Raw genomic sequence first — 23,322 nt, forward strand, 5'->3', positions numbered from 1 at the left:
TGTAAAAATTGTAGTGACAGCAGCGTCCACACTAGAGGTCGCTGTGTTGCCGCGGGCCGCAGAAGACGACAAAGAAGAATACCTTTGACAAGCAGCTTTTGTGGACTCGCAGGTTCTGCAGGTCAGCCTGAGTGGAAGCATGCCAACAAACAATTAAACACTTTTTGGCTCTTTCGCCATTAACTCGCATACCAGTGTTCCAGAAGAGCACACATCCCTCTGCTTAGACTTGGTGACATTTGTCCAGGTAAGTCTGACGCTTCCATTCGCTAGCATTAGCTTAGCTGTGTTGTGCAAGTGGTAAGTGGCTCATCGGACGAATTTGTTCTTTTCAAATGTTACCTGAAAAAAAGCCTTTTACGCCTCTAGCATCAATTTACCTCTTAAGAAACAGTCACCGGATATAATTAAACTTTAGCATTGTCTTATTTCTTGTTGAGCTCATTATATCCACTGTGTATAGTAACGGTGCGGAGTGCAGCTCGTGTTTTTGTACTTGAGGTGCTTTTACTATTTTTGTACTTTTAAATACTTAAGGTCCATGTGATGAGTTTACGGTCAAGATGCGGCTAAGCTAACAGTTAATGCTAGGCCATGTTCGCAACTTCATTCATGTTTCTCGCGTTGGTTTCCTCATAAACTTGTATTAAAGTTTATGCACGTTGACGTGCAATTAATAACCGCTTAGAAATCAACCGAAGTGCAGTATAAAAAAAGGGTTACACAGAGTATGGCGCTGTTGTTAGCCTTAGCATTAGCAGCACTGTGACACTGACAGCTCACATCGTCTTTCTATTACATATTATATTCTGATTCTATGTAAATGCTGTATTTACGACCCTGTCATTGTATTCTAACGATACGAGTACGCCTACTTGTTGGTTAACACGTAGACTTTAATCCCGTTAACCGGCTATGTTTGCTTGGAGCTTGGCTACCTAGCTAGCAGAAGACCTGTGTCATGTTAAAGGGTTAACAAGTCGTCTTTTCATTAAAGGTGTACTGCAGGCATGTGTGCTTAAAGGGACTGATAAATTATGTTAGATTGATTGTATTTACTCATAAAACAATCTCACTTTGTGTAAGGGGTAAATGTGCATTCTTCTCCACTTAACCTAAACTCTGTATTTATGCAGCCTCCTCCCCTGATCATGGCTATTATGTGGTGGTTGATCAGTGGTCACAGTCTACCGCTGGACACAAGTTGTCATACATGGACTTTCTAAATTTGTGAAGTGAGAAATTCAAGAGTGGCATAAAAACAAAACCAGGGATAAGTGAAAAACACATTATGATATGGCACTTCCACTTCTGTGGAACTCATGTAGAAGTCTGACAAGTTGTAAATGGAGCCGAGGGCCCCTTTAAACATTGACAGGATGTGTTGCATCATTGGCGGCAGCACAGAGGATGGGAGAATACCTCTACTGATGTCAACATGAAGTCTTTCAGTTCCCATAATGTTTACATAAATGATTATGCAGATGAAAAGTGACAGAAGGTAGGATAATGTTTTGTCCATCTTGTGTAACACTGACACAAGACTTATGTATTTTTACTAGCTTGGTTGTGTTGTCATAGCTTCATGTTGTAACTGTCCGGACACACAAATATTTTCTAACAATGGCTCAACCTCCATGAGTGGGGGTAGAGGGATGTAGTCTCTCTGGTTCCTTTCGAAACCTCTGAGGAGACATGGAGAGTCTTGGCGGTGTCCCAGAGGCGGTTACCTCTGACAAGGCGTGGCCTAAGTGTCGCTACTAGTTGCGGACGCCTCCTTTTTGGCCTCCCCATTGTGTTTACTGTGTCATCTATTAATAGCAACACACCTAAATGCTCGAGAGAATTAGCAGGGTTTGTTTCCCAGAGGGATTATACAACCTTGAACATGCTAAACAAGCCAAACTTTATCAGCCAAAACAGCAAACAAGTGTTTAGTGCAGAGGGCACGCGTGCCGCACCGAACCTCAGAGGCAAGCTGGTTAACCTTTGCAGGTCTGTTAACATTTATGTTGTCTAATGGCTGTGTGTATTGGCACATTTGTTGAAGAAAATGCTGTTAGGTAGTAGAAGTGTTAGCAAGTGTTTTAGACATGTTTTGATAGTGGACATGTTAGCGCTGGTGTTGTTTACATATGACGCATGTTACTCTTCGGTCATGATTCAGCGCTTATTTCTGTCACATGATGCATTCGTACCTGTGATGAAATTTTCCTGCGTGTTATTGTCAGAACATTGACTTCCTGTTGTTGTCACACCTTCAAATGAGTTCAATTAGTTCATCATTTGTTACTTTTATAAAAGTAGTAAAGAGTATTCTCAAGTATTGAATTGATAGAAGAACTTTCGCCTGTCATCCAAGCAGAGAACAAAACGTCTTTTAAGACAAACTGACCAGTCGACTCCCGATCGATTCAATGTTCTTAGAATACAATTACGATATTCACAAACACAGTTTGAGCTTGTTTACGCCACCACATGATACTCAGGCAGCTGGCATGATCTGTGGTGTGATGACTTGGTCACACCTCGCATTGTTTCATTAGGAATCACCCTTCACACACACACACACACACACACACATTGTTAAGTGTGTGGAAGAGATTTGTATTAAGCTGTTGTTGAACAGGAAAGTGCAGTAAATTGTGACGGAGTGAATATAAAGACTTGTGTACCCATTATGAGCCATCACAGGAAGTGCCACCATGTCTTTCAGCTCCCTGAATGGCTTGCAAGGTCCACTCCACGGCCACCACGTGCGCCCCCATGGCAGGGAGTTGACCCCTCCCACCAGGATGACGCTGCACGAGCAGCTGAGGGAGAAGATCTCGGCGGCCTTCTACCGCCATGGACTGCTGTGTGCCACTTACCCAGTGCCCATCATCCTCTTCACCTCGGCCAGCATCCTCACCTGCTGGTGTGTACCCGGCTGGTCACATGACCCACCGCACATTCCCATTTGTTTGCATTCTCAAACCCTCGAAAATACTTAATTCATGTACAGCAAATGTTTTAAAGTCACATTGTAACATTCCCAACTATATATGGGCATAAGTTACATAGTATATTATAGTAGTATATTAAACCTATAGGTTATATGTAATAAGGATGTAGGTTATACGCTGCACTCCAAATCATGCACAAGTGTTCATCTTATTCCAGACATGCAAGTTAAGTATTGACACATTCCAAAATAATTTGCGTAATTTCTGTAATTCCACATTTTCCAAAATGACATTCTCACATTTCCTGTATAGCAGGGGTCTCAAACTCAATTTACCTGGGGGCCACTGGAGCTAGGGTCTGGGTGAGACTGGGCCACATCTGGCCCAAAAAAAAAAAACGCATTTATTAAAATCAGAAAAATGAATAAACTTTGCTTTGGTTCCGATTTTCTACAAGAAAAGCTCTGATAAAACATTCCACTGTTCTCAAATATATTAATTTTTATTTTTCTACACAAAATAAGATGAAAAATAAATAAACAAATCAAGAATAAAGAAAATCAATCAATCAGTAATAAATTAATATAATAATAATAATAATAAAACGGCAAATAATAAAAACTTAAGAAACCACATGTAGTTGGTGGGTAGACAAATAATTTTTTTTCTGATTAAAATTAACAAAGCATTATTAGAGCCCTGTAGACATGACAAAACACGACTATAGTCACATTTATTCTCTTTTTATTTACAATATATTGCGCAAATGCAGGGTCTTGAGACACATGCTAACTCGCAAACTAGAGAGCTAGCAACCTCAATGGTAGCCTTTAAGTTATTTCCTTTAAACTTAAATAGCCAAAAACTTACCACTTCCACACGGATAGGGAGGATAACTATTAAGTTATTTAACCTTTAACATGAACATTAATTAAACGTAATCATTTTTTCTTGGTACATGATACCATACAGCATCCATATCAAACATTAAACTTTCATATCAAGACGGGGGCCTCAAACTAGTGTCCTGCGGGCCACGTGTTTGAGACCCCTGCTGTATAGCATATATAGTATATACTGTCATTTGTCCACATCAACCGGATTTCAAAGCAAATCACAAAGCTACCCTATTAAGTCCCACAAGTGGAAGTTCTCTCCACTCTGCCACTATTGTGTTGGCTGTGTTTTCAGAGTGATGCCCCACCCATGTTCTGGGGTAGCAGGTCCTTCCTAGGAACATTATACCAGTCACAGTTGTGACCACCTTCTTGTTCTTGTTAAGGTGCTACTGTGCACACGTTGATGAAGCTTATGGTCCGAGATAAAGAAATATGTTGTAATAACACATATGACCTCTCCTCTCACAGCTATCCTCTATTGAGGCTCCCCCTGCCTGGGACGGGGCCTGTGGAGTTCACCACCGGGGTGCGAGACTACAGCGTCCCTTCCCATGACCCCGTGGGAGACCTGGCAGAGTGGCCTGACTGGGTAGGGAATCAACACGAAAACACCTTTCCCTCCTCCTTCAGCAGTCCAGTGTGAAGAATCACTTTAGTGACTGTGGTTTGGTTGTAAATGTCACACCTGTTGGCGAATACAATCAACATCTCAGCCTTAGAAATCTTGTGGAGCCTTTAAGGTTGAACAGTTTGGGGCTCCACATTTTTGCGTACATGTCATGAGTTACACAAAATAGTTTGACGTCAGTGTACCTCGAGACGGCTCAGCTCGGCAAAGTGAAGCATCACCTGGTGACAAGGTTTCATGGGACTGCAGTCTACCTGTGGTGTTCTGGGAGTGGGGTAGTGGGTGGTGGTCCATAGTCCAAATGTATTAGGTGACAGCCCAAACACTGAATTGATTATTATTGAAATATGAGATGAAGATATGTTATTGTAATTACATTGTTTATTATTGACAGTATGAAGGACCTCCAGTGGCCTACATCCAGCAAGTGTTGGTCAAGGCAGCCGTGTCTCCGTGGGACAACAGCTTGGTGCCAGTGGACGTCTTTCGCTCACCGCTGGGCAGAGTCTTCAGCCTGCTGGATGAGATCCGCAACCACGTGCACACTGACGGGTTAGTGACCAACCTTATGCACTTTTGCCAATCCTTTAGTTGTTTCCACCTCAGCACAGTAGACATCTTTGAACTGTCTCAACTGGTTCTCAACTGGTGGGTCGGGATCAAAAAGTGGGTCTCCAGTCTTTGGCTGGGAATTTTTATTTTATTTTATTTTTTTATGTAGCAACCCAATGTTTGTGAACCTCACACTCTTGCCTTGGGATGCAAGCCATGTTTCTGGGAGACTTTGTCAAACTTGAGTGGAGGAGGAGCACATAACTACAGATATCTGATGGAGAAAAAAGCACGCCATAAAGAGGCAGCGTCTCAGCGCTGCATCTCATTTTGTGTTGAAAACAGTCTCTTAAAATATAAGATATCTGGAAATATTTGCAGTTATGGTCGCCTTTGAGCCCACAGCCACACCGGTTGAGAACCACTGTATTAGAAGACTTTAATGTGATGCTAACAGGAAGAAAAAGATAGTTGTTGACATGTTGTTGGCGTTCTTCTCCATTCAGCTCTGGTCTTCGCAGTCTGGAGTCCCTGTGCCTCCAGGTAACAGACCTGTTGCCCGGGTTACGGCGGATGCGGTCAGTCCTGCCGGAGCACGGCTGCCTGCTCATCTCTCCCGCCAACTACTGGCAGAACCAACGGGAGATCTTCGACTCGGACCCCAATCCCCTCAAGACCATCCAGATGCATGAACCCAAAGGGCTGCACACGTCTGCCACGCTGAGAGGTGAAGTTTCTAAATGATTTGTGACACAGTGACGGCTAGGTTAGGCTAGGCTAGTATGTTGCTAACACCTCACAGTGTTTGCTGCTCCATCACGCCTCAGCTTTTATTTTGACGGCCAATGTTGTTGCTGAAGGATCTTGTGGGGGTTTGATTATTATCAACACAAGCATGCACACACATGCACACAGTTATGTAGTGCGATAGTTCTTGTACAACAAAATTGGGGTGCATGCCTGCAGGGGGGATTAGGATAACGGACATTGAGAGAAATACACGCACACATGCATGATTGTGGTTAAAATGATGAATTTGTACATTTTCGTACATGCATTATGATTTATGTATGTAACGTCTGTATTAAGTATGTTGTGGTCAATGTTGACTTGGAATATGATTGTATGTATACCACCGCTTGAGTTGTTCTTATTGTGATGTTGATGCGTTCCAGATCTGCTGTTTGGCGTTCCGGGGAAGCACACAGGTGTGAGTCACTACAACAGGAAGAGGGTGGTGACATATACAATCACAATGGTGCTGTCCAGCTACCACGCAAGGTATGACACCGCTACGGTCTCCTCCTCTATATTTTTTAAGTCGTGTTTTGCATCTCAAAATTGTTACACATGGTTACGATGGTACGGCGGAACGTGTACCATAGTGCTGTATTGTAGCTGGTGAGTGTTGCTGTGTCACTGCTTGCTCTCAGATCAGTCCAAAAGGCTGACGTTGACTTGTAAATCTGGTTTGTGAAGGTTCCTCAGCAGCCTTCGGTCTCGTCTGAAGCATCTCCACCCGTCCAACTGCAGCCTGAAGGAGGAGCGCATGGTCCATGTGCACTTCAAGGAGGAGATCGGTGTGGCAGAGCTCATCCCCCTGGTGTCCACATACATCATCCTGTTTGCCTACATCTACTTCTCCACACGTCAGTACCACTTCCTGTCTCTTCCTCTCGGAGTCTGACTTTCTGAGCCGTGCTTGAAGGCTTTGTTTATTCTGGTGTGAGGATAATCCTCCCTCCCATCTATCCTCCTCGCGGGAATGTTGTACACTCACAGCTGACCTCTGGACAGCTGCCATGACAAACATTAGCTCAGTGGACAAAGTGCACCGCATGAAGGTTTAACTTTCACCTTGTTTGAATAGGAAGCTGGAGTACACTTCCTTGTATTGAACATAGCACACATGCACGGTCACGTTCCTTTGTTCTTGCGGTAAACATGTGCCATTAGTGTTGCAAATGCTACCACGCACCTCGCTAATGGAGCGCTGGTATTAATGCCATTTAGCGTGAATGATTACAAATAATTGCGTTCAGCTATGAGGATGCGTGAGCAGCTATACTGACAAATCTGGCGTGGATTTAGTTCCTGGAAAGATCAAAGTAAAAATAAAAAGGGGGTGTTGTAATGTACAGTACAAGGTATGAATAATAATTAAATATGGCAACCACTGTTGTGTGATGTTACTTTTCTGCTGCATCTCAGTCAAAGTGGTGTGTTCATTCCATTGTGCGCTTCCTGGTGTGTGTCTGTACTTTGAGAACTAATCAAGCTTTATGCATCTTTCTTGTTGCCCCCTCCTTGCAGGAAAGATCGACCTGGTGAAGTCCAAGTGGGGTCTGGCCCTGGCTGCCGTGGTCACGGTGCTCAGTTCCCTGCTCATGTCTGTGGGGCTGTGCACGCTCTTCGGCCTGACGCCCACACTCAATGGAGGGTAGGCTGCACGCCATGTTGAATTCTTATATCTTGTCAGCACACACACATAGACATCATCATGGGTGCTAACCTTGCACATTAGTTGGAACGGTGCTTTTACATGTTCTCACCACATTTCTCGGCACACACACAGACGCTTATCACTGGCCTATTTCCTCTGTGTTGACCTTGCAGTGATTTGTGTTAATGTTTACTTGCTCACATGGAGGACAAATATTGTGGGCGGGACTTGGTGAGGGGCCCGGTGGTATCATGATAGTGACACAAGTGTGCATCCAATCACTTGACCGTTATTAGAAAGCAGCCATGATGGCGTGACAACACCACCGTTGGTGCACATCCACGCTCACCCTCCATTGGCTGAACTGCTCCGTGTCACAACCAGTCATCCGTGTTGTCTGATGTAACATCCTAAATGGCACACAAACCCACACATCTTATCTTAGATCTGCATCAGGAAATGATTACTATAGAAATTGGCATATAATAGCTGAACCTGTGCTTTAGGTTCATTAGGATAATCATTTCCAGTATATGATTATGACTTGGGTTTCATCTTCATTGTGTGTTTCCTCTCTGCAGGGAGATCTTCCCGTACCTGGTGGTGGTGATTGGCCTGGAGAATGTCTTGGTCCTCACCAAGTCCGTGGTGTCCACGCCCGTTGACCTGGAGGTCAAGCTACGCATCGCTCAGGGTGAGACGTCATAACGATGGAGGCGTCGTGGAAAGAACATGTTTTGACTTAGAGCTTCTCTCTGCAGGCCTGAGTAACGAGAGCTGGTCCATCATGAAGAACATGGCCACTGAGCTGGGCATCATCCTCATCGGATACTTCACATTCGTGCCAGCAATCCAGGTGTGGACCTTGTGTGCTCGTACTAGCTTCACCCGGACCTGAAAGTTCTTGGCTGACTAACAGTTATCCTTGCAGGAGTTCTGTTTGTTCGCTGTTGTGGGTCTGGTGTCGGACTTCTTCCTGCAGATGTTCTTCTTCACCACCGTGTTGTCCATTGACATCCGTCGCATGGAGGTATACACACACACACACACATGTCTTAGTGGTCACAAAGAACTCTGATATGACGAAATAAACCAACTTTCATTAGCATGGAAGCAATTTTTTTTTAAGTAGCTGCTGCTATCGTTTTAAAAGTGTTTTTTTCAGCATCCCCAGCACCTAATGTTGACCCTAATTACCCTACCCTACCTTTAATGGCAGAGTAAAATAACCATTTTTGTGTATAATTTTTCAAATCAAATAATCACCCTTATTTCTAATATTTTTTTGCATTCAAATTTAGTTGGATGCAATTAAATAGTTTTATTTTATTTACAAGACTTGGTAATTGTAGAGAATAGAGAAGATGAATGAGTTGTATTTCAATACAGTTCTAAGCAACGAAAATGGCCTTCCTCTTTCCAGCTGGTTGACCTGCACAGGCACATGCCTCCACCCAAGCCCGGCCCACAGCGAGTGCGCCCTCCCCCACGGCCCTCCCCTCACACCATCAACCTGCACACCCATAGGCCCCTGCGCCCCCCCAAGAGGCTTCGACTGGCCTACTTCCTGGCTCGCACGCGCCTGGCTCAACGCATCATCATGGTGAGAATAATACTCCGCTTTGCACATGGAGCAGATCCAGTGAGATTCATCCGGGGAACGTAGGTCTAAGTATCCTCCATTATCTGTGCTTGTTTTCCAGGTCAGCACTGTGATCTGGATCGGTATTCTTGTCTATACCGACCCGGCTGGACTTCGCACCTACCTGGCAGCACAGGTATCAGAGCAAAGCACTCTGGGAGATCCCGGAGGCGGAGGCCTGAACCCCCACCTGGAGGTGGCCCCCGTCTTTCGTGGAGGAGATCCCACCAGCACCCTCACTGAGCGTTGGGTGCCAGACCCGACACCGTTACCCGAGAACCAACCACAGGGACACCCTGGCTCCGAGGCGGAGCCCTTCCTGCAGCCTCCACCTGCTGTACCCCAGATCACGTGGGGGTCTGGAGATGAAGAAGTATGGAGGAAGTTGTCTTTCAGACACTGGCCTTCACTCTTCAGCTACTACAACATCACGTTAGCCAAGAGGTGAACCCACATTAGATTAGACCTGCTTTTAGTGTCGCTTTATTGTCACACTCAGCATGGTGACGTGTTGGTGTGTTAGCTTCCATAATGTCTTAGAGACCTATAAATACTTTGAGCAGTTGGAAATATGCTATATAATTTGACCTTGACCTGTCACTGAGTTCTGACTTGGTTTCTATAGACGCCATCTTGCTAACAAACGTCTGGTCTGGTATGTTTCAGGTACATCAGCATCCTGCCCGTCATCCCGGTCACCCTTCACCTGAGCCCCCAGGAAGCCATCGATGCGCGGCACCCCCAGGACACCCAGCGCCCTCTGCCGCCCATTCCCAAGGTCACGGATCTTCAGACGGACCTGACGCTCTACAAGTGAGTAGTGGCATGCTTACACAAGCACAGATGTGACGTTGCTAAGCTGAGTCAGCATCTTCATGTACATAGCATGAGAACCTTGACCCAACTTTGGCCTTAACCCAATTCTACGTTTATGGGTGTACGTCTAAAGGGGTGGGGGGGGGGTGAGGAAGTTTCCTTGTCAATCCCAGCTTTATTTTTTATGTGATTGATAGCTGGCCCTGCTGTCTTGGTGGGGGCGGGACATTCAAGTCAAGTTGTATAATGTAATGAAGGTCAACCTTTGGCCTCCTTCAAGGTGTAAGACATATTAGGACGCTGTCTGAGTGTGTGTGTGTGTATGTGTGTGTGGTGGTGGGGGGCAGGATGTCGTGTTTGCTGGTGTCAAACCTTCCTGTGTTGTCATCCAGGGTGGCAGCTCTGGGTCTGGCGGCCGGCGTCCTGCTGGTCTTGCTGCTCTTCTGTCTCTACCGGGTTCTTTGCCCACGCAACTACGGTCAGAGGGACCGGCGGCGGCGGCGCCGAGGGGAACTACCCTGCGACGGCTACGGTTACGGGCCGCCTGTCAGCGAGATCTCGCCGCTCCTACTGAGCGGTCACATGATGGTGGGGAAGCAGCCGACTTCTATGTGTGACCAACTTGATTTCATTTTCAACTTTGACCTCTCTTTGCAGGACATCGAGTGTCTGGCCAGTGATGGGATGCTGCTGGCGAGCTGCTGCCTGGCGGGACAGATTCGGGTGTGGGACGCTTTGACGGGGGACTGCCTGACTGTCATCCCCAAGCTCGGGTAAGACGGACCTCCTGTGAGACGCCACCTTTGACCCCACAGCTTATTTGGGCTGTTTTACTGTGTGTCCAACTCAGAAGCGTTTCCTGGGACGCTTCCACTGCAGCGCCCAACTTGGACGATTCAAGCGCCGGAGGTTGCGATGCCTCAGAGGAGGAGGGCCACCTGTTAAGGCACCGCTCATCTCGCTTCGAAGGCCATCTTGATATGACACCGCTCATCGACATCAACTTCTCCCCGCCACCCTGCCCTCGCACCTCGCTGCCCAACAGGGGGGGCTTTGACTTCGGCAGCCTGGTGGCGACGGTCTACAGGGAGAACAAGTCGCCGTCGCCATCCGCGTACTTCTGTCCCTCCTCGCCACCCTCAACCAAGACGGTCCACAGCCGACCTTCCCTGGGGGAGGCTGCTGCTCCGCCCCCCGTCCATGACATGAGTGTCGTGGAAGGATCAGTGTGGGCCATGGAGTTTAGTGGGACTCTAATTGCTGTGGGGCGGAGCAATGGTGTTTTAGAGGTGTGTCCACATTTTTGAGTCCTGATCTTTGACCTGTGTCCTCACCTTTGCCCCGTCATGTACTTCCAGCTGTGGGACGGTGTGGAGGGGTGTCTATGCTGCAGCAACGACGGCGGCGCCTCTGGAATCACAGCTCTCGTCTTCCTGGACAACAGGTGGCCGAGTCGCTTTTAAATCGGGCTCACCCGATGCAAAGGTCAACTGACGTGTGCGGTCGTTTTTGTTGCTCAGAATTGTGGCGGCGCGTCTCAACGGCTCGTTGGATTTCTTCAGCGTCGACGTCAACAAACCTCTACTTCATCTCCGAGGTGAGCTGCCATCCGCACGCCGGCCAAGCGCCGTCGTCACCTTGTTTATCTTGTATTCAGGTGCAGCGGGTCGAGGGTCCGAGGACGCCATCAGTTGCACGCTGACACGCTCGGTGCAGTGTGCTCACCAGAAGCCCATCACGGTGTTGCGAGCCGCCGCCGGCAGGGTGGTCACCGGCAGCCATGATCACACTGTTAGGGTAAGAGCGGCGCTTGGTGTGATACCTTGCTGGTAAAGATGGTTGACGATACGACTAACGTCTTTTTTGTCAGGTTTACCGTCTGGAGGACTCGTGCTGCCTCTTCACCCTGCAAGGTCATTCGGGGGGGATCACCGCCATTTACATCGACCAGGTCATTTCCTGTTTTATGACCAATGAAACACTGTCAATGTGCTGGACATAAAATAACCAATCATGTTTTCGTCCTTTCCTCAGACCATGGCCCTGGCGAGCGGCGGCCAGGACGGCGCCATCTGCCTGTGGGACGTCCTGAGTGGCAACCGCGTCCACCATGTTTATGGGCACCGTGGCGATGTCACCTCACTGGTGTGCACCACGTCGTGTGTCATCAGCTCGGGACTGGAGGACCTCATCTGTGTTTGGGATCGCAACACGGCAATCAAGCTCTACTCCATCCAGCAGGTTGGTTCCGACGTCATGTTCCTCTTTAGAACTGTTGGACATATTCCTCATTGTGTCTGTGTGTGGAACAGGAAGCGGGCTGCGGCGCCAGTCTGGGTCTCATCTCAGAGTCTCTCCTGGTGACAGGTGGCTTGGGCTGCGTCTCCTTCTGGGACCTCAACTACGGCGACCTCATCCAGACGGTCTACTTGGGTCCGAGCAGTGACGGGCAAGGCGTGCGCCAGCTGCTGGTGCTGGACAATGCCGCCATTGTGTGCGACTTTGGCAGCGAGCTGAGTCTGGTCTATGTGCCCTCAGTACTGGAGAAACTGGATTGAGGAGGCGGAGCTTCTCTGTCATGGACCAGGTTTGGCGTGTTTGATTTAGTGCCCTGTATGCTGCTGACCCGGGTGGGGCTTCACTCAAGGCTCAGCCCTCCTGTCCTTATTTTTTATTTCCTGCTGCTCCTCTGCTGCACATGCCAACATGTGGCCTGCTGCCATCTGTGACACTTGATGCGCGTGCACGTGACAGTTTGATATGTATAGATGGATTATTTATTAGGTACTTTAGCTCTGAACAATTATTTTGGTGGGGGTAGGAAGTTCTTGAACAGGGGAAAGACACCTTTTAAGCTCCGCCTCCATGCAAGGTTACTGATGCTGCTGGCGGGACCCACGTGCACAACCTCCATGTTCCTGTCATGTTTACAAAGGCTGTTGCGGTCACATGACTGTTTTGCTTTGTTGCAGCTCTGTTAAACAATGTTTTGGACCAAACAAGTGAAAATGTGCTTTGTAAATGACTCATTTAGGCACTTTTAGAAACAAGCAAGGTCAGTGACCTCTGGAGGGGAAGGGGCTGCTAGGAAAAACGGCTATTTTGAATTTTGACCGGAAACGCTGCACCCCTACTCCTTCATTTGCTGGCTGTGTAGATTTAACTTATTGACTTTTGTAACAAACAAAACTTTGTACTGTACTAATTTTCAATAAAGAGTCTTTGATACGACATTGTGTAGACTAAGTTTATTTACTTTTGAACATCTTTTAACAATTAGTGAGGCTTCTAAAATACAAACTCATTGCTGATTGGTCATCTTACAACAAGCTCCGCTCAGCTGCGCATTGTTAAAGCATCACTTGGCTGTGCAGTACATGCTGGGATTGTTCTGGATGTCAAAATATTTACTTACTGAGGCTCCACAGAGGATCCAGGCCACTGAGGGGGTCCGTGCTTTCGCCCCCCCGGGTCCCGTGGAGACCCTCACCCTCCACTGGCTGCAGGAAGCTCTGCTTCGTGACACGCTGCTTGCCCCGCCGCCCGCCCTCCATGGAGAAGGCTTCAGGCGACAGCGAGGCCAGCAGCTCCAAAGACGAAGGTGCAGGAGCAGAGGACACAGATGGCAGAGTGGGCGGAGTCTCCGGGAGCATCAACGGTGAGGACGCAACATCCAGGCCGTTGGGTGGTGGCGGGGATTCAGCAGTGGGGGACAGAGGGGAGCCAAATGAGGTGGCCGGATCTGGAACGTCCTGGGGGCCGTCGTCCAGCAAGTCGAGGGGAGGTGAAAAGCAGACGGGCTGCTCCTCTAGGCCAAAACAGACCTCGCCTTCCGTTGGCTGGGTGCTGGGTGGGCGGACGCTGAGCTTGGCAATGGTGGCCTGTATGGAGCTGATGGGCATGTCGCCCCCAAGGACCAGATCCTGCTGGGACCCCTGGCGAGAGTATGACTGCAAAGCCAAGAAGACCAGACGTCAATATCGGACAGTCATGCGGGATATTGGCCAACGTGGGCACATCACCTTTGAGGAGGCCGAGCTGGTGGTCTTGCTGCAGGTTGCCATGGAGATACCATGTCTCTGCAGGACCTGCTCAGCATGTTTCAACACAGCCTCGTAGCAGAACTTGAGGTGCAGCTGGAGACGACACGCTTTGCTATTCAGCTTTTTGCAAAGGCCAAGAGACTTTTACCTCTTACCTTCTCCTGCAGCATGTTCTTCCTCTGCTGCCTCATTTTCTTCACCAGCACACGAAGGTCTGCAATCCCGTTTCCGGCCTCCAGCTCCTGAAGCGCCGCATACAGCAGACAGAAGGCACCCGTGCGCCCGACACCAGAGCTTAAGAGAGAAAGTAGGCAAGGCCTGCTTAATGACTTCTGCCAAGTTTGCAACTTCCTGACTACATCTCGTACCTTAACATGGATTTTTTTTTAGCACACTAAAACATTGAAAAATGCTGATGAAGATGAGACGTGCTGGGACAGTGTCTCACCTGCAGTGGACTACCACAGGGGTGTGTAAGGGTCTCTGGTGCAGGTAGTGGCCATGGACCTCCTGGATGAAGTTCAGCAGGTTGTTCTTGCTGTCAGGGAGCCCCCTGGTGGTGAGGAGAGAACACGTCACAGGTTGAAAGAACGAATGAATGAATGGACTAGGAGGAAGTGAGCATTCTTACAGCTCTGGCCAGGAAGTGAACTGCAGGTGAACAACTGTGCGCTTCAGGCTCTGGTCACGGTACTGCAGGCTGATCATGCGCTCCACATGCGTGGGCATGACCTTCTGCGTGGTCAAGGTGAGTACGATGGGACCCTGAAATAGCTGCTGGCCACGCTCCGTCGGGAAGTAGCGAATAACTTTCCCCTGAGATGTTGAGAAAGTGTTCAGACTTGGATAAAAAAAAAAAAAACAAGCGTACTCTGCGTGTCATACCTTCTCCACTTCCTGCTCTGAGACCAGCATGGCCACCAGGGATACTTTCTGCTCATACACCATCAACCAGAAGTCAGCTGCGGTGCCAGTGAGCGGCGCCTGAGTGGCGATGAGTTCAGGGCAATAGGGTGACAAGTCTTTGATGTAACTGGCGTTGATGTAGTCGTCTTTGCCCGACTGCAGGACCACCCTGTTGAGGTCGTAGGGCATGATGTCCTGGTGGCGGTTCTTCATGGTGTAGCAGCGGGCGATAGCAATGGACAACTGCCGGACGTTTTTCTCCTGCTGCTCCTGGAGCTCCTTCCAATAGGCATCGAGCACCGACAGCTCTCCGTCCGTCCCTGAAGGGTCGTCCAGGGACTCCACTCGGGTTCTGAAACGTTCTACTTCACTGTGAAGATGGGCAACGACCTCTGGAGCTTGGTAAGGGTCACTTTCGATCAAGAGAACTCCCTGGGCGTCCTTCTTCCGCCGCTCCCCCTCTGGGGGATCTGCTTTGGTGGGCTGGAGGACATTGGTGGGGGCCTTGGTGCCCCCGGGTTGACTCTCTGGACTGGAGGAGAGGAGGTCGTGGTTGCTAGAGTTCTGACGCTGGAACAGGGATGTGGAGGGAGACGCTGCTGAGGGCGAGGGAAGAGTGGGTGGAACGACGCCCCCCATGTTGGGAGTAGAAGTGGGTCTTGGCTGGGGCATCAAACCCAGAGATGCGGGACCTGGTGAAGGGGCGGTAGAGGGAACAGGTGAAGGGGCAGGGGGGATGGTTGTCTGTCCTGCTGAAGGTTGGACCATGTGCTGGGGCAGGGTGTGAGGATGTAGACTATGTGGGCCTATAGCAGGGGGGCACTGTGGACCACTTAGGGGCACATTAGTGCCTGGCACTGATGGGTACATAGAAGACTGTTGGGGGGCCACGGGCTGGGGTGCCAGGGGCTGCTGAGGCAACATGGGGGGCCCTCCAGGGTAGCAAACACCCACAGCGTGGTGGGCTTGGACCTGGCTTTGACTGGGCATTGACATGGGAGGCTGGGAAATGTTTGGAATGGAATGTTGTCCTGGGTGGGGATGGTGCTGTGGTGCTAGGCCCCGGGGGGGCATTTGTGCCATGGGACCTCTTGGAAGGTGGATGTGAGGAGCAGGTGGCATCTGTGCAGGAAGGGGGGGCTGGATAGTCTGTGGATGGGATGCTAGTTGCTGTGCACCAGGGGACATGGGGGTGTGGTGGTGAGAGATTGCCCCCGCGCTAATTTGCTGCTTTGGATGGGACAGGTAAGGCTGAGAAACAGGCGGTGTTGTCTGAGACGTTGGAGGGAGTTGAAGAGGAGCACTTTGTGGGGGCACTAGGCCTTGGGGTGGGCATGGCATGGAGCCTGGCATTGCTTGAGAGTGCTGATGGGGGGCATACGTCTGAGGGGTCTGGTAGCCTTGGGGTATTGGAGGCAGAGCCTGGTAGCCATTTGGTTGTGGCTGCATGTGACCTGGGAATGTTTGTGGGTACTGTGGAGGGGCACCAGACTGGTGGGGCAAGTAACCGTGTGGGTAAGGCTGCAGAGGAGGGTGGTGGCCAGAAAGGGGTCTGGGTCCCACCTGGAAGCTTGGGGGGATTGGCTGCCCCACAGGTAGAGGGTACTGTTGCTGAACTGGTTTCTGCTGCTGGTGTGTCATAGTCTGAGCCCCCGTTTGGGGAACAAACTGGGGGTATGCTCCGATCTGTGGGGGTACAGTATAAGCAGTAGAAACTGCAGGTGGGAGGGGGTGGTGAGGTGTTGGAGTGTAGCTGGGGATGGGGGCCTGAATGCTGTCCACTGTGGTGGTTGAGGGCCGAACTGGAGCTGGACAAACTGGGCCAACTTGAGGGACTTGAGGAGCAGGTGGCCTATAATGTGCCTGCGTTGGTAGTTGCGAAGGCATCTGAGGAACGGGTGCGCACGCCAAAGGTCCTGGTGTCACCACGGCGCCAGAAGTTGGAAACTGAGCAATCCGTGCCAGAAGCTCTGGAGGAGGAAGATTGGCTGGGAATCGAGGAAGACCCGGAGCTGAAGAACCGGACCAAGGTAAAGAACCGCTGCCACCAGGGGGAAGAAAAGCTTCTGGACCTGTCAGGCGAGCCACAGAGGTGGGAAGACGAGGAATGACAGGTGGGAGGCTGTGTAGCTCCTCTGGTTGCTCTCCTAAAGCCAAGATTGCTGCGTTGAGCTGGACCAACTCTGGATCGTCCAGACTGGAGCAGGCTGAGTCCTCATCCCGAGACTTTGGCTTCAAGGAGGGCTTCGCTGCTGTGGGCCTTGCTGGAGGCTTTTTCAGGCGTTCTCTAACAGGTGAGCAGGTAAGAAGATAGGAACCACATTACGGACTGAGATACAAGTTTTAGCATTTGGTCCACATGTACATATGTACATACATGTATATATGGCATATATATGTAGCATATATTTCCTACTTGTCAAGCATAGGCTTCCGCTCATCATCTCTGGTCTGACACACAGTCTTTGCTCTCTCCAGCAGACGTGAAGCTTTGGCCTCCAGGTCATCATAGAAGTCCTTGCCCTCCTGAGACTTTTTCATCAGGTCCTCGTAGGCTTCGTAGGAGCCCACCAGACCTTGGACCATGCTGTTCCACTGCTGCTCTGTTTGACTGAGACCCTTGCGGATGGATGCGTACTGAACATTGGCCTCGGTCAGAGCCTTCAGGATGGCCTCCTGGGCTGTCAGGTTCTGGTCGATGTACACTTTCACCTGCTCATACTTCTTCAGCTGCTCCTCAAACACATGCTAGAAGGTCAAAGGCAGGTTTAAGTGTCACATGTTGACTTTATGGATGATAAAAAAAATGACTACACTTTCTAGTGTGTACAAATGTGAATGTCCGGAATGTTGAGCTACCTTCATGTCAGCTCGCTCGATGGTGACCAGAGTGGATGTGATGTCATCTTGTTGAATGAGCTCACGAAGTTGTTTCTCCAAACTGCTTCTCTGATCCCTCATTTCCTGAACCTTAGACAGGAGCCGCTTCATGCACTGAAGCCCTGCCACTTCCTCTGCAGGCACAAAGTGACCCCACAATGTAGCGCTTCTATTGCTGGTATAAAACATTGTCTGTGCATACTGACCTTCACTGAGTTGTGGCTGGGGCAAAGCCTCCTTAAGGTTTTCCAGAGGTCCCCCCAGCAGGCGCAGGTTGCTGATGTGCAGGTTCATGGCCCGGTGAAGCTCCGTGTTGGTGAAACTGGCCTTCTCGTGGGCTTCCATGTATTTCTCTAGATCCCTGCGGATCTCAGCCAGAATTTGGGCCTGTGACACTGGGTGCGGCTCCACTACATTGGGGACAACTTCCTGGAGTGCTCGCTCGCCAGCCTCGTCTGCCTCCAGAACATCTCGGATCTCTCTTAGGGACGATTCCACATCAGTGAAGACACCTGAGAGGACTGTAGTGGCAAAGAAAGTAAGACGAAGACAGTATTTTGGTCTGTTATCTCTGGGTCTAGTTTTTGCCACTCGCCCTGCATGGCCTGGATAAGGCTCTTGACGGTGTCGGGTCGGACGCTGAGAGCGGCACACTTCTCCATTAGGACAGGAGGGATGTGGCTGTACATGTCCAGGGTGTCTACAGACTCAGGCTCCAAACCCAGAGAGTCCATGAACTGCCTGGGGCCACGGTACATATTAGATTAGCATTTAGCAACCTGAAACCTATGTCTGCATGTGCACAGGCTCTACTCACTCCAGCGTCTCGTTCTTGCTGTCAATCTTTGCCATAACATCTCTCAGCAGCTTGGCTTTCTCCTCACTGTTGGCACAAAAAAGACATTGTACATGTGTAGACACATGCTGCTTGCGTGCTAACATGCTAACCACACATGTGTGTACCTGTAGAGGGAGGAGGCCTCATGGACCGCCATGGGAACCAGCTTGGTAAAGAGGTCTGGTCCAGTCACACTGGGGTCTGTGGGGTTTACTGGGAGCGCTTTGACAAGTGGGGCACCTGGTGAGGACACACACAATGGATCTTGGATATTAGCCGTCTTTGCAGACAGACTGAAGCTGTCACATCTCAAATGAAGCAAACTTCATGCGACCTTTGACAGATGTCAGTTTCTCCAGAGAAGGAACAGTCTCGTGATAGATGAAGTCGTTGTCCTTCTTGGCAGAGTTAAACCTGCAGCATGGACAGTCAAAGCCAATTAAACGTGTGCAAGCTTGGATGTCCACAAGACATTCTGCATGGTAAAAAGGCGTTCTTACTTTCCACCGATGATATCCATGGTGAAACTTAGGGCTTCCTGCACGCTCTCTGGCTGACCCTATTTGCACAAACACCACAAGGTGGTCACTTGGGACACCGGTGACAAATAATGACGACCCTCTGAGGAGGTTTGTACCTTAGCGAGCTTGATTGCCTCAGACAGTTTTTCCAAGGAGCTCTGAAGGTACGCCAGCTGAAGACAAATGACATCCAATCACACTCAGTCTTCACTCGCTTTGCACATCAGGGGTGTCCAAATTCCAATAATGCCCCACAGCTAATTTTTTTTATTAGCCTTTCGTATATTGTGAAAAATTGACTGTTAATGAGATTTATTGTTACACATTACACTAATTTGTGAGCTATAACACAAAGCTTTTTTTCCAGATAGCTTAGCTTAATATAGTGTACATGTGGTTGGATTTGTTTTTAGCATCGTTCAATGTTCAATATATGTCAAAGTGTTGGTCTCACCTTACAATAAAGTACACAAACATACAGTAGTTATGGAGGAACTCATGACTAAGGCACATACATTTAGAGTAGTTACTGAACAACAATAAAAAACTATTGAGGAACTAATGAATAGGGTAGTTACTGATTAACTAAAGGCCGTAAATTTATAGTTGCTGAGGGACTAATGAAGAACTAATGAGTGGAGTAGTTACTGAAGAACTAAAGAACATACATTTTGATTATTTATTGAAGAACTAATGAGTAGTGTTTAGGGTTAGGTAATTTTGTGTACCTTAGTGTCAAGTGTTCATTTATTACATAAGCAGCCCTTGCTAGAAAAACTTTGGACAACCGAGTGCACACTATTGGCTGCAAACATGTGCATGCATGAATATGTGCATGTACCCGTTCGCCGTACTTCTGCTGCTCCTCAGCTTGTTTACCCATGTGGAGCTATGGAGACAAGATGTGTTCATTTGGTGGGTTAACTCGCACACACACATAACGTCCACTGGTATTGGGTTAAAAGGAAAGATGCAGGAAGTAGGACGTGCATGTCACACATGCTGCACTCACGTGAGCAATGGCGGCAAAATAGTAAATCTTCATCTGGACCAGCTTCTTCCAGTCCTTCTGGATCTTTCCCAGCAAGGAGGCAGTCTCTGAGTTCTCCAGAGCCCTGCAGGCCTCCTTGTAGTAATCCACTACCTGTACCGTCACATTGCACACACTTAATCACCCAACAACAAAGTCATAACATTGCCATCCTGGTTTCATGTTTGACAACAGGATACCAACCTGAGCACTGATGCGAGCCACCAGGAAGCTCTTCCTGTTGTCCAGCATGGATTTCTCCAAAAGACACTCCTGAGCCTGACCCTGTGAAACACACACACACAGTGCATGAGACGATGTATGTCCATGTTTGTTTTTAGTACACACCTACCAGTGTGAGGTTGATGTTGAGGTTGAGGATCTGATGACTCATGTCCACACTGAAGCTGTGACTGAAATGATCCCTCAGGTAGGAGAATGCTCCTGCTGAACACTGGAAGTGTGTGCATGATACTTTCATGCCCTGAGCAGACAACACAGAGAGTGGTGTTTCCCACAGGACAGCAATCTATATGTGGCATCAATTTCTAATACAAATAGATGGCCATGACGCTTGTGTAAGTGAGCAAAAAACATAAAAAGGAAAATAAATATGTTTACAAATAAATTTTGTGATTGCTTTTTTTAAGAACAGCAGGACCTACTGCTTGTTGAGAAGAGCTTTACCTGCTTTCATGTCTAAGTCTCCAAAAGTGTCCAATAAGTGCCATTTTAATCTACAGTGTTTGTGGAGGTCCGGCTGCCACAAATGGATGAATGTATCGAAGACACTGGAGTGAGTGTGATTCAGCATGCGTGCGTTTGTGTGCATTGTACCTCCTCTGACACGCGGTTATCCATGGCTCCCAACATGGAGTGCAGCGCTCCTGCACATCAAAACAGGTGAGTTTCATGAAATTGTTTTGTAATTAATGTATTTATTGGTCCTTATCTCTTATTTGTAAAAGGTGCCTATAATTGAAATAAATTGCTATTATTAAATACATTTCAATGAATGACGTTTAGTCAGGTGACACTGTTGTTGAGTCGTTGTTCCCAATGAAAAAATGCTCTATAAAGGCGGTGATGCTACTTGTCACCAAACATAATTGAGTAGAGCAGCTTTGTCAACAAACAACAAACTTAACAGGTCAAACTGTACTCACCAAGATTGTAGAGGATACACGCCTGCTCATAGCTGATGTCATCATGGGTGACTGTCTTACCAGAGAAGATCTCTGTCCTATACAAGCACACAATGATTATGGAGGACCACCGTGATTCAGTCAAATGTCGAACTTCCTTATTGATACAACCTCATGCTAGAATTCAACATTACTAGAAAACAAGCTACAGATTTATGGGGTTATGGTTACCATGAGATAGGTACGGCGGCCTCCTGGCCTGTTGCCATGGGAACACGGCTCTGGAGGTAATGGAGCTGACCAAAGTACTTCCTCAACGTGCTGCATCCTTCAAAGTCTCTGGTGACGTTCACGGCATTCTGAGGAAAATGCATGTACACACACACACTTCAGCTACTTGTTCAAACCATGGTGACTTGGTCACATGACTTTCACATATACCTGCCGCAGCGTCTCCAGTTTCTTCAGCTGCTCGTTGTAGTTGTCGGGATTCTCGCCGTAGTTCTTCAAGATGAACTAGTCGAGAGACAACAAACAGGTTTCCTTTGAGATCATGCCAACACTTTTTTTTTAAACTTAATAGATCATTGTATTTTTGACACAAAGAACCATCATTTTCTGAAGGATGTCAACTATAGACAACTTATTTAATCTGTGAGATCTGGAGATACATACAATGATATATCTATCTATGACCCTAAATGCCAAACAATAATAAATATTTATTGCTGTGATGTGTGGCCGCACGGTGACCAAGTGGTTAGCATATTGGCCACAAAGTCAGAAGATGAGGAAGATCTGCGTTTGATTCACTGCTTGGAGTTTGCATGTTCTCCCCCATGTGTGGGTTTTCGCCCGTTTCCTCCCACATTTCAAAGGTTGATTGGCGACTCTAAATTGTCCAAAGGTATGAATGGTTGTATATGTAATGGTTCTATATGTGCCCTGTGATTGGCTGGCGAGCAGTCCAGGGTGTACCCTGCCTCTCGCCCCAGCTGGGATAGGCTCCAGCATACCTCCGCTTTATAGAAAATGGATGGATGGATGCTGTTACGTTTGCTATTTACACAAAGTTATGAAGTCTTATAGTTGGCATGTCTTTGACGAGCACTCGCGTCCCGTGATAGTGATGTCATAGTGCCCTGGTCAGACCCGGCCGTACGAAGCCTAGCTGATCAATTTTAGCCTGCTCCGGAACTGAGCTGTTTAATGATGTGTTTAATTAGCTGCTTGCCATAACGCTGGACTTTAGTCCGATGTGGCGACAGCTAGCAAGAAGCTAACGTTAGCAAGCAAACGGCAGGCTGTAGCTAGCCAGTAATTAGCTGTTCTGGAAAGTTCTCTCGATGATGTTTTCCTCGAAAAGATTCGATAGTCCCTGGCTTGGTTCGGTTCTGGTTATCGTTCGTTGTCCCAACAAGGTGGAACCGCGACCGGACATTCCTTGTTTGTGCGACTTTGAGGCCACTTGCTGGCGTCACCGCCCAGCTCACCTGCCTGACTGACGGGCTGAAGTGGAAGTCTCCAGCCTCCTTGAGGTCGAGCCAGATCATCGGCATGCGGGGTACCGCCTCCATCACGGCCGGCTGCTCGCGGTGCCCTCCGCCGCTAAGAAGCCACACAAGGTTGGATTAGATGTCTGACGAAGACACACACAATCCTTTTCCCAAACAACTGTGTCATGGAGACGTCGACACTTAAACCGGAAATGCGCATACGTCACGTACACTCCCAAAGACAGCAAGACGTGATGCATTGTGGGAAATGTAGTCAACATATCCTCATTTTAGCTTATCTTTGATTTGTAACTGATTAAACACATTGTCTTGCACAGTCGGATGAAGTTATTTACGCCGAGGAAAACAAACTACCCCTGAGTCGCTCCTAACTAAATTGTAATTTAGAATTCATATTTTTTGTGTTAATTGTAACTGACAGAGAAACAATGCTGAAAAAATATAGATTAATTTGTATTTCCATTTAAGAACACATCTATATTATAATCCCTAAAGAGTAGGGATGAGCGAGTACCCC

General features: G+C 48.3%; 2 protein-coding genes across 6 annotated transcripts; one reads left to right on the top strand and one right to left on the bottom strand.

Moving 5' to 3' along the window:
* Nucleotides 1–48: 48 nt before the first annotated feature.
* On the top strand, nucleotides 49–13,156 carry scap (SREBF chaperone). Of its 4 annotated transcripts, XM_058053308.1 has the most exons (23): nucleotides 1,654–1,995; nucleotides 2,717–2,917; nucleotides 4,313–4,433; nucleotides 4,867–5,024; nucleotides 5,531–5,751; nucleotides 6,200–6,305; nucleotides 6,504–6,673; nucleotides 7,338–7,464; nucleotides 8,049–8,161; nucleotides 8,229–8,323; nucleotides 8,399–8,497; nucleotides 8,891–9,070; nucleotides 9,171–9,553; nucleotides 9,776–9,922; nucleotides 10,318–10,513; nucleotides 10,583–10,698; nucleotides 10,776–11,214; nucleotides 11,284–11,369; nucleotides 11,446–11,522; nucleotides 11,583–11,722; nucleotides 11,796–11,876; nucleotides 11,960–12,166; nucleotides 12,238–13,156. In XM_058053308.1, the coding sequence occupies exons 1-23, from the start codon at nucleotides 1,889–1,891 to the stop codon at nucleotides 12,481–12,483; spliced, it is 3,816 nt and encodes a 1,271-aa protein (XP_057909291.1). In that variant the 5' UTR covers nucleotides 1,654–1,888; the 3' UTR covers nucleotides 12,484–13,156. The 4 variants fall into 4 exon arrangements, with proteins under 4 accessions (XP_057909292.1, XP_057909290.1, XP_057909289.1 ...); XM_058053309.1 differs by lacking the exon at nucleotides 1,654–1,995 and adding an exon at nucleotides 49–247 and having other exon boundaries at nucleotides 11,446–11,722; XM_058053307.1 differs by having other exon boundaries at nucleotides 1,644–1,995; nucleotides 10,779–11,214; nucleotides 11,446–11,722.
* Nucleotides 13,157–13,158: 2 nt separating this feature from the next.
* ptpn23a (protein tyrosine phosphatase, non-receptor type 23, a) lies at nucleotides 13,159–23,011 on the bottom strand. Of its 2 annotated transcripts, none has more exons than XM_058053304.1 (24): nucleotides 22,782–23,011; nucleotides 21,730–21,804; nucleotides 21,520–21,647; nucleotides 21,310–21,386; nucleotides 20,981–21,030; nucleotides 20,496–20,627; nucleotides 20,348–20,428; nucleotides 20,126–20,257; nucleotides 19,955–20,002; nucleotides 19,230–19,286; nucleotides 19,093–19,151; nucleotides 18,927–19,006; nucleotides 18,718–18,832; nucleotides 18,572–18,637; nucleotides 18,350–18,495; nucleotides 17,961–18,275; nucleotides 17,734–17,888; nucleotides 17,291–17,622; nucleotides 14,854–17,161; nucleotides 14,600–14,784; nucleotides 14,417–14,521; nucleotides 14,124–14,262; nucleotides 13,948–14,061; nucleotides 13,159–13,875 (listed from the first exon to the last, which is right to left on the bottom strand). In XM_058053304.1, the coding sequence occupies exons 1-24, from the start codon at nucleotides 22,863–22,865 to the stop codon at nucleotides 13,333–13,335; spliced, it is 5,526 nt and encodes a 1,841-aa protein (XP_057909287.1). In that variant the 5' UTR covers nucleotides 22,866–23,011; the 3' UTR covers nucleotides 13,159–13,332. The 2 variants fall into 2 exon arrangements, with proteins under 2 accessions (XP_057909287.1, XP_057909288.1); XM_058053305.1 differs by having other exon boundaries at nucleotides 20,126–20,253; nucleotides 20,344–20,428.
* Nucleotides 23,012–23,322: the final 311 nt, after the last annotated feature.

This window comes from Doryrhamphus excisus, chromosome 17, assembly GCF_030265055.1.
Source record: "Doryrhamphus excisus isolate RoL2022-K1 chromosome 17, RoL_Dexc_1.0, whole genome shotgun sequence".
Taxonomy (NCBI): Eukaryota; Metazoa; Chordata; class Actinopteri; order Syngnathiformes; family Syngnathidae; genus Doryrhamphus; species Doryrhamphus excisus.

Bases quoted from the DNA above. Each gene is read 5' to 3' on its own strand.
- ptpn23a (XM_058053304.1), bottom strand. From the start codon at position 22,865: ATGGAGGCGGTACCCCGCATGCCGATGATCTGGCTCGACCTCAAGGAG. The intron at 18,638-18,717 runs GTACACACATGT...TTGTGCCAACAG, and splicing joins GAGGCCTCCTCCCTCTACAG to TGAGGAGAAAGCCAAGCTGC. The intron at 17,623-17,733 runs GTAGCTCAACAT...TTGACCTTCTAG, and splicing joins TCGAGCGAGCTGACATGAAG to CATGTGTTTGAGGAGCAGCT.
- scap (XM_058053306.1), top strand. From the start codon at position 1,889: ATGCTAAACAAGCCAAACTTTATCAGCCAAAACAGCAAACAAGTGTTT. The intron at 4,434-4,866 runs GTAGGGAATCAA...TATTATTGACAG, and splicing joins TGGCAGAGTGGCCTGACTGG to TATGAAGGACCTCCAGTGGC. The intron at 12,167-12,237 runs GTTGGTTCCGAC...TGTGTGGAACAG, and splicing joins AGCTCTACTCCATCCAGCAG to GAAGCGGGCTGCGGCGCCAG.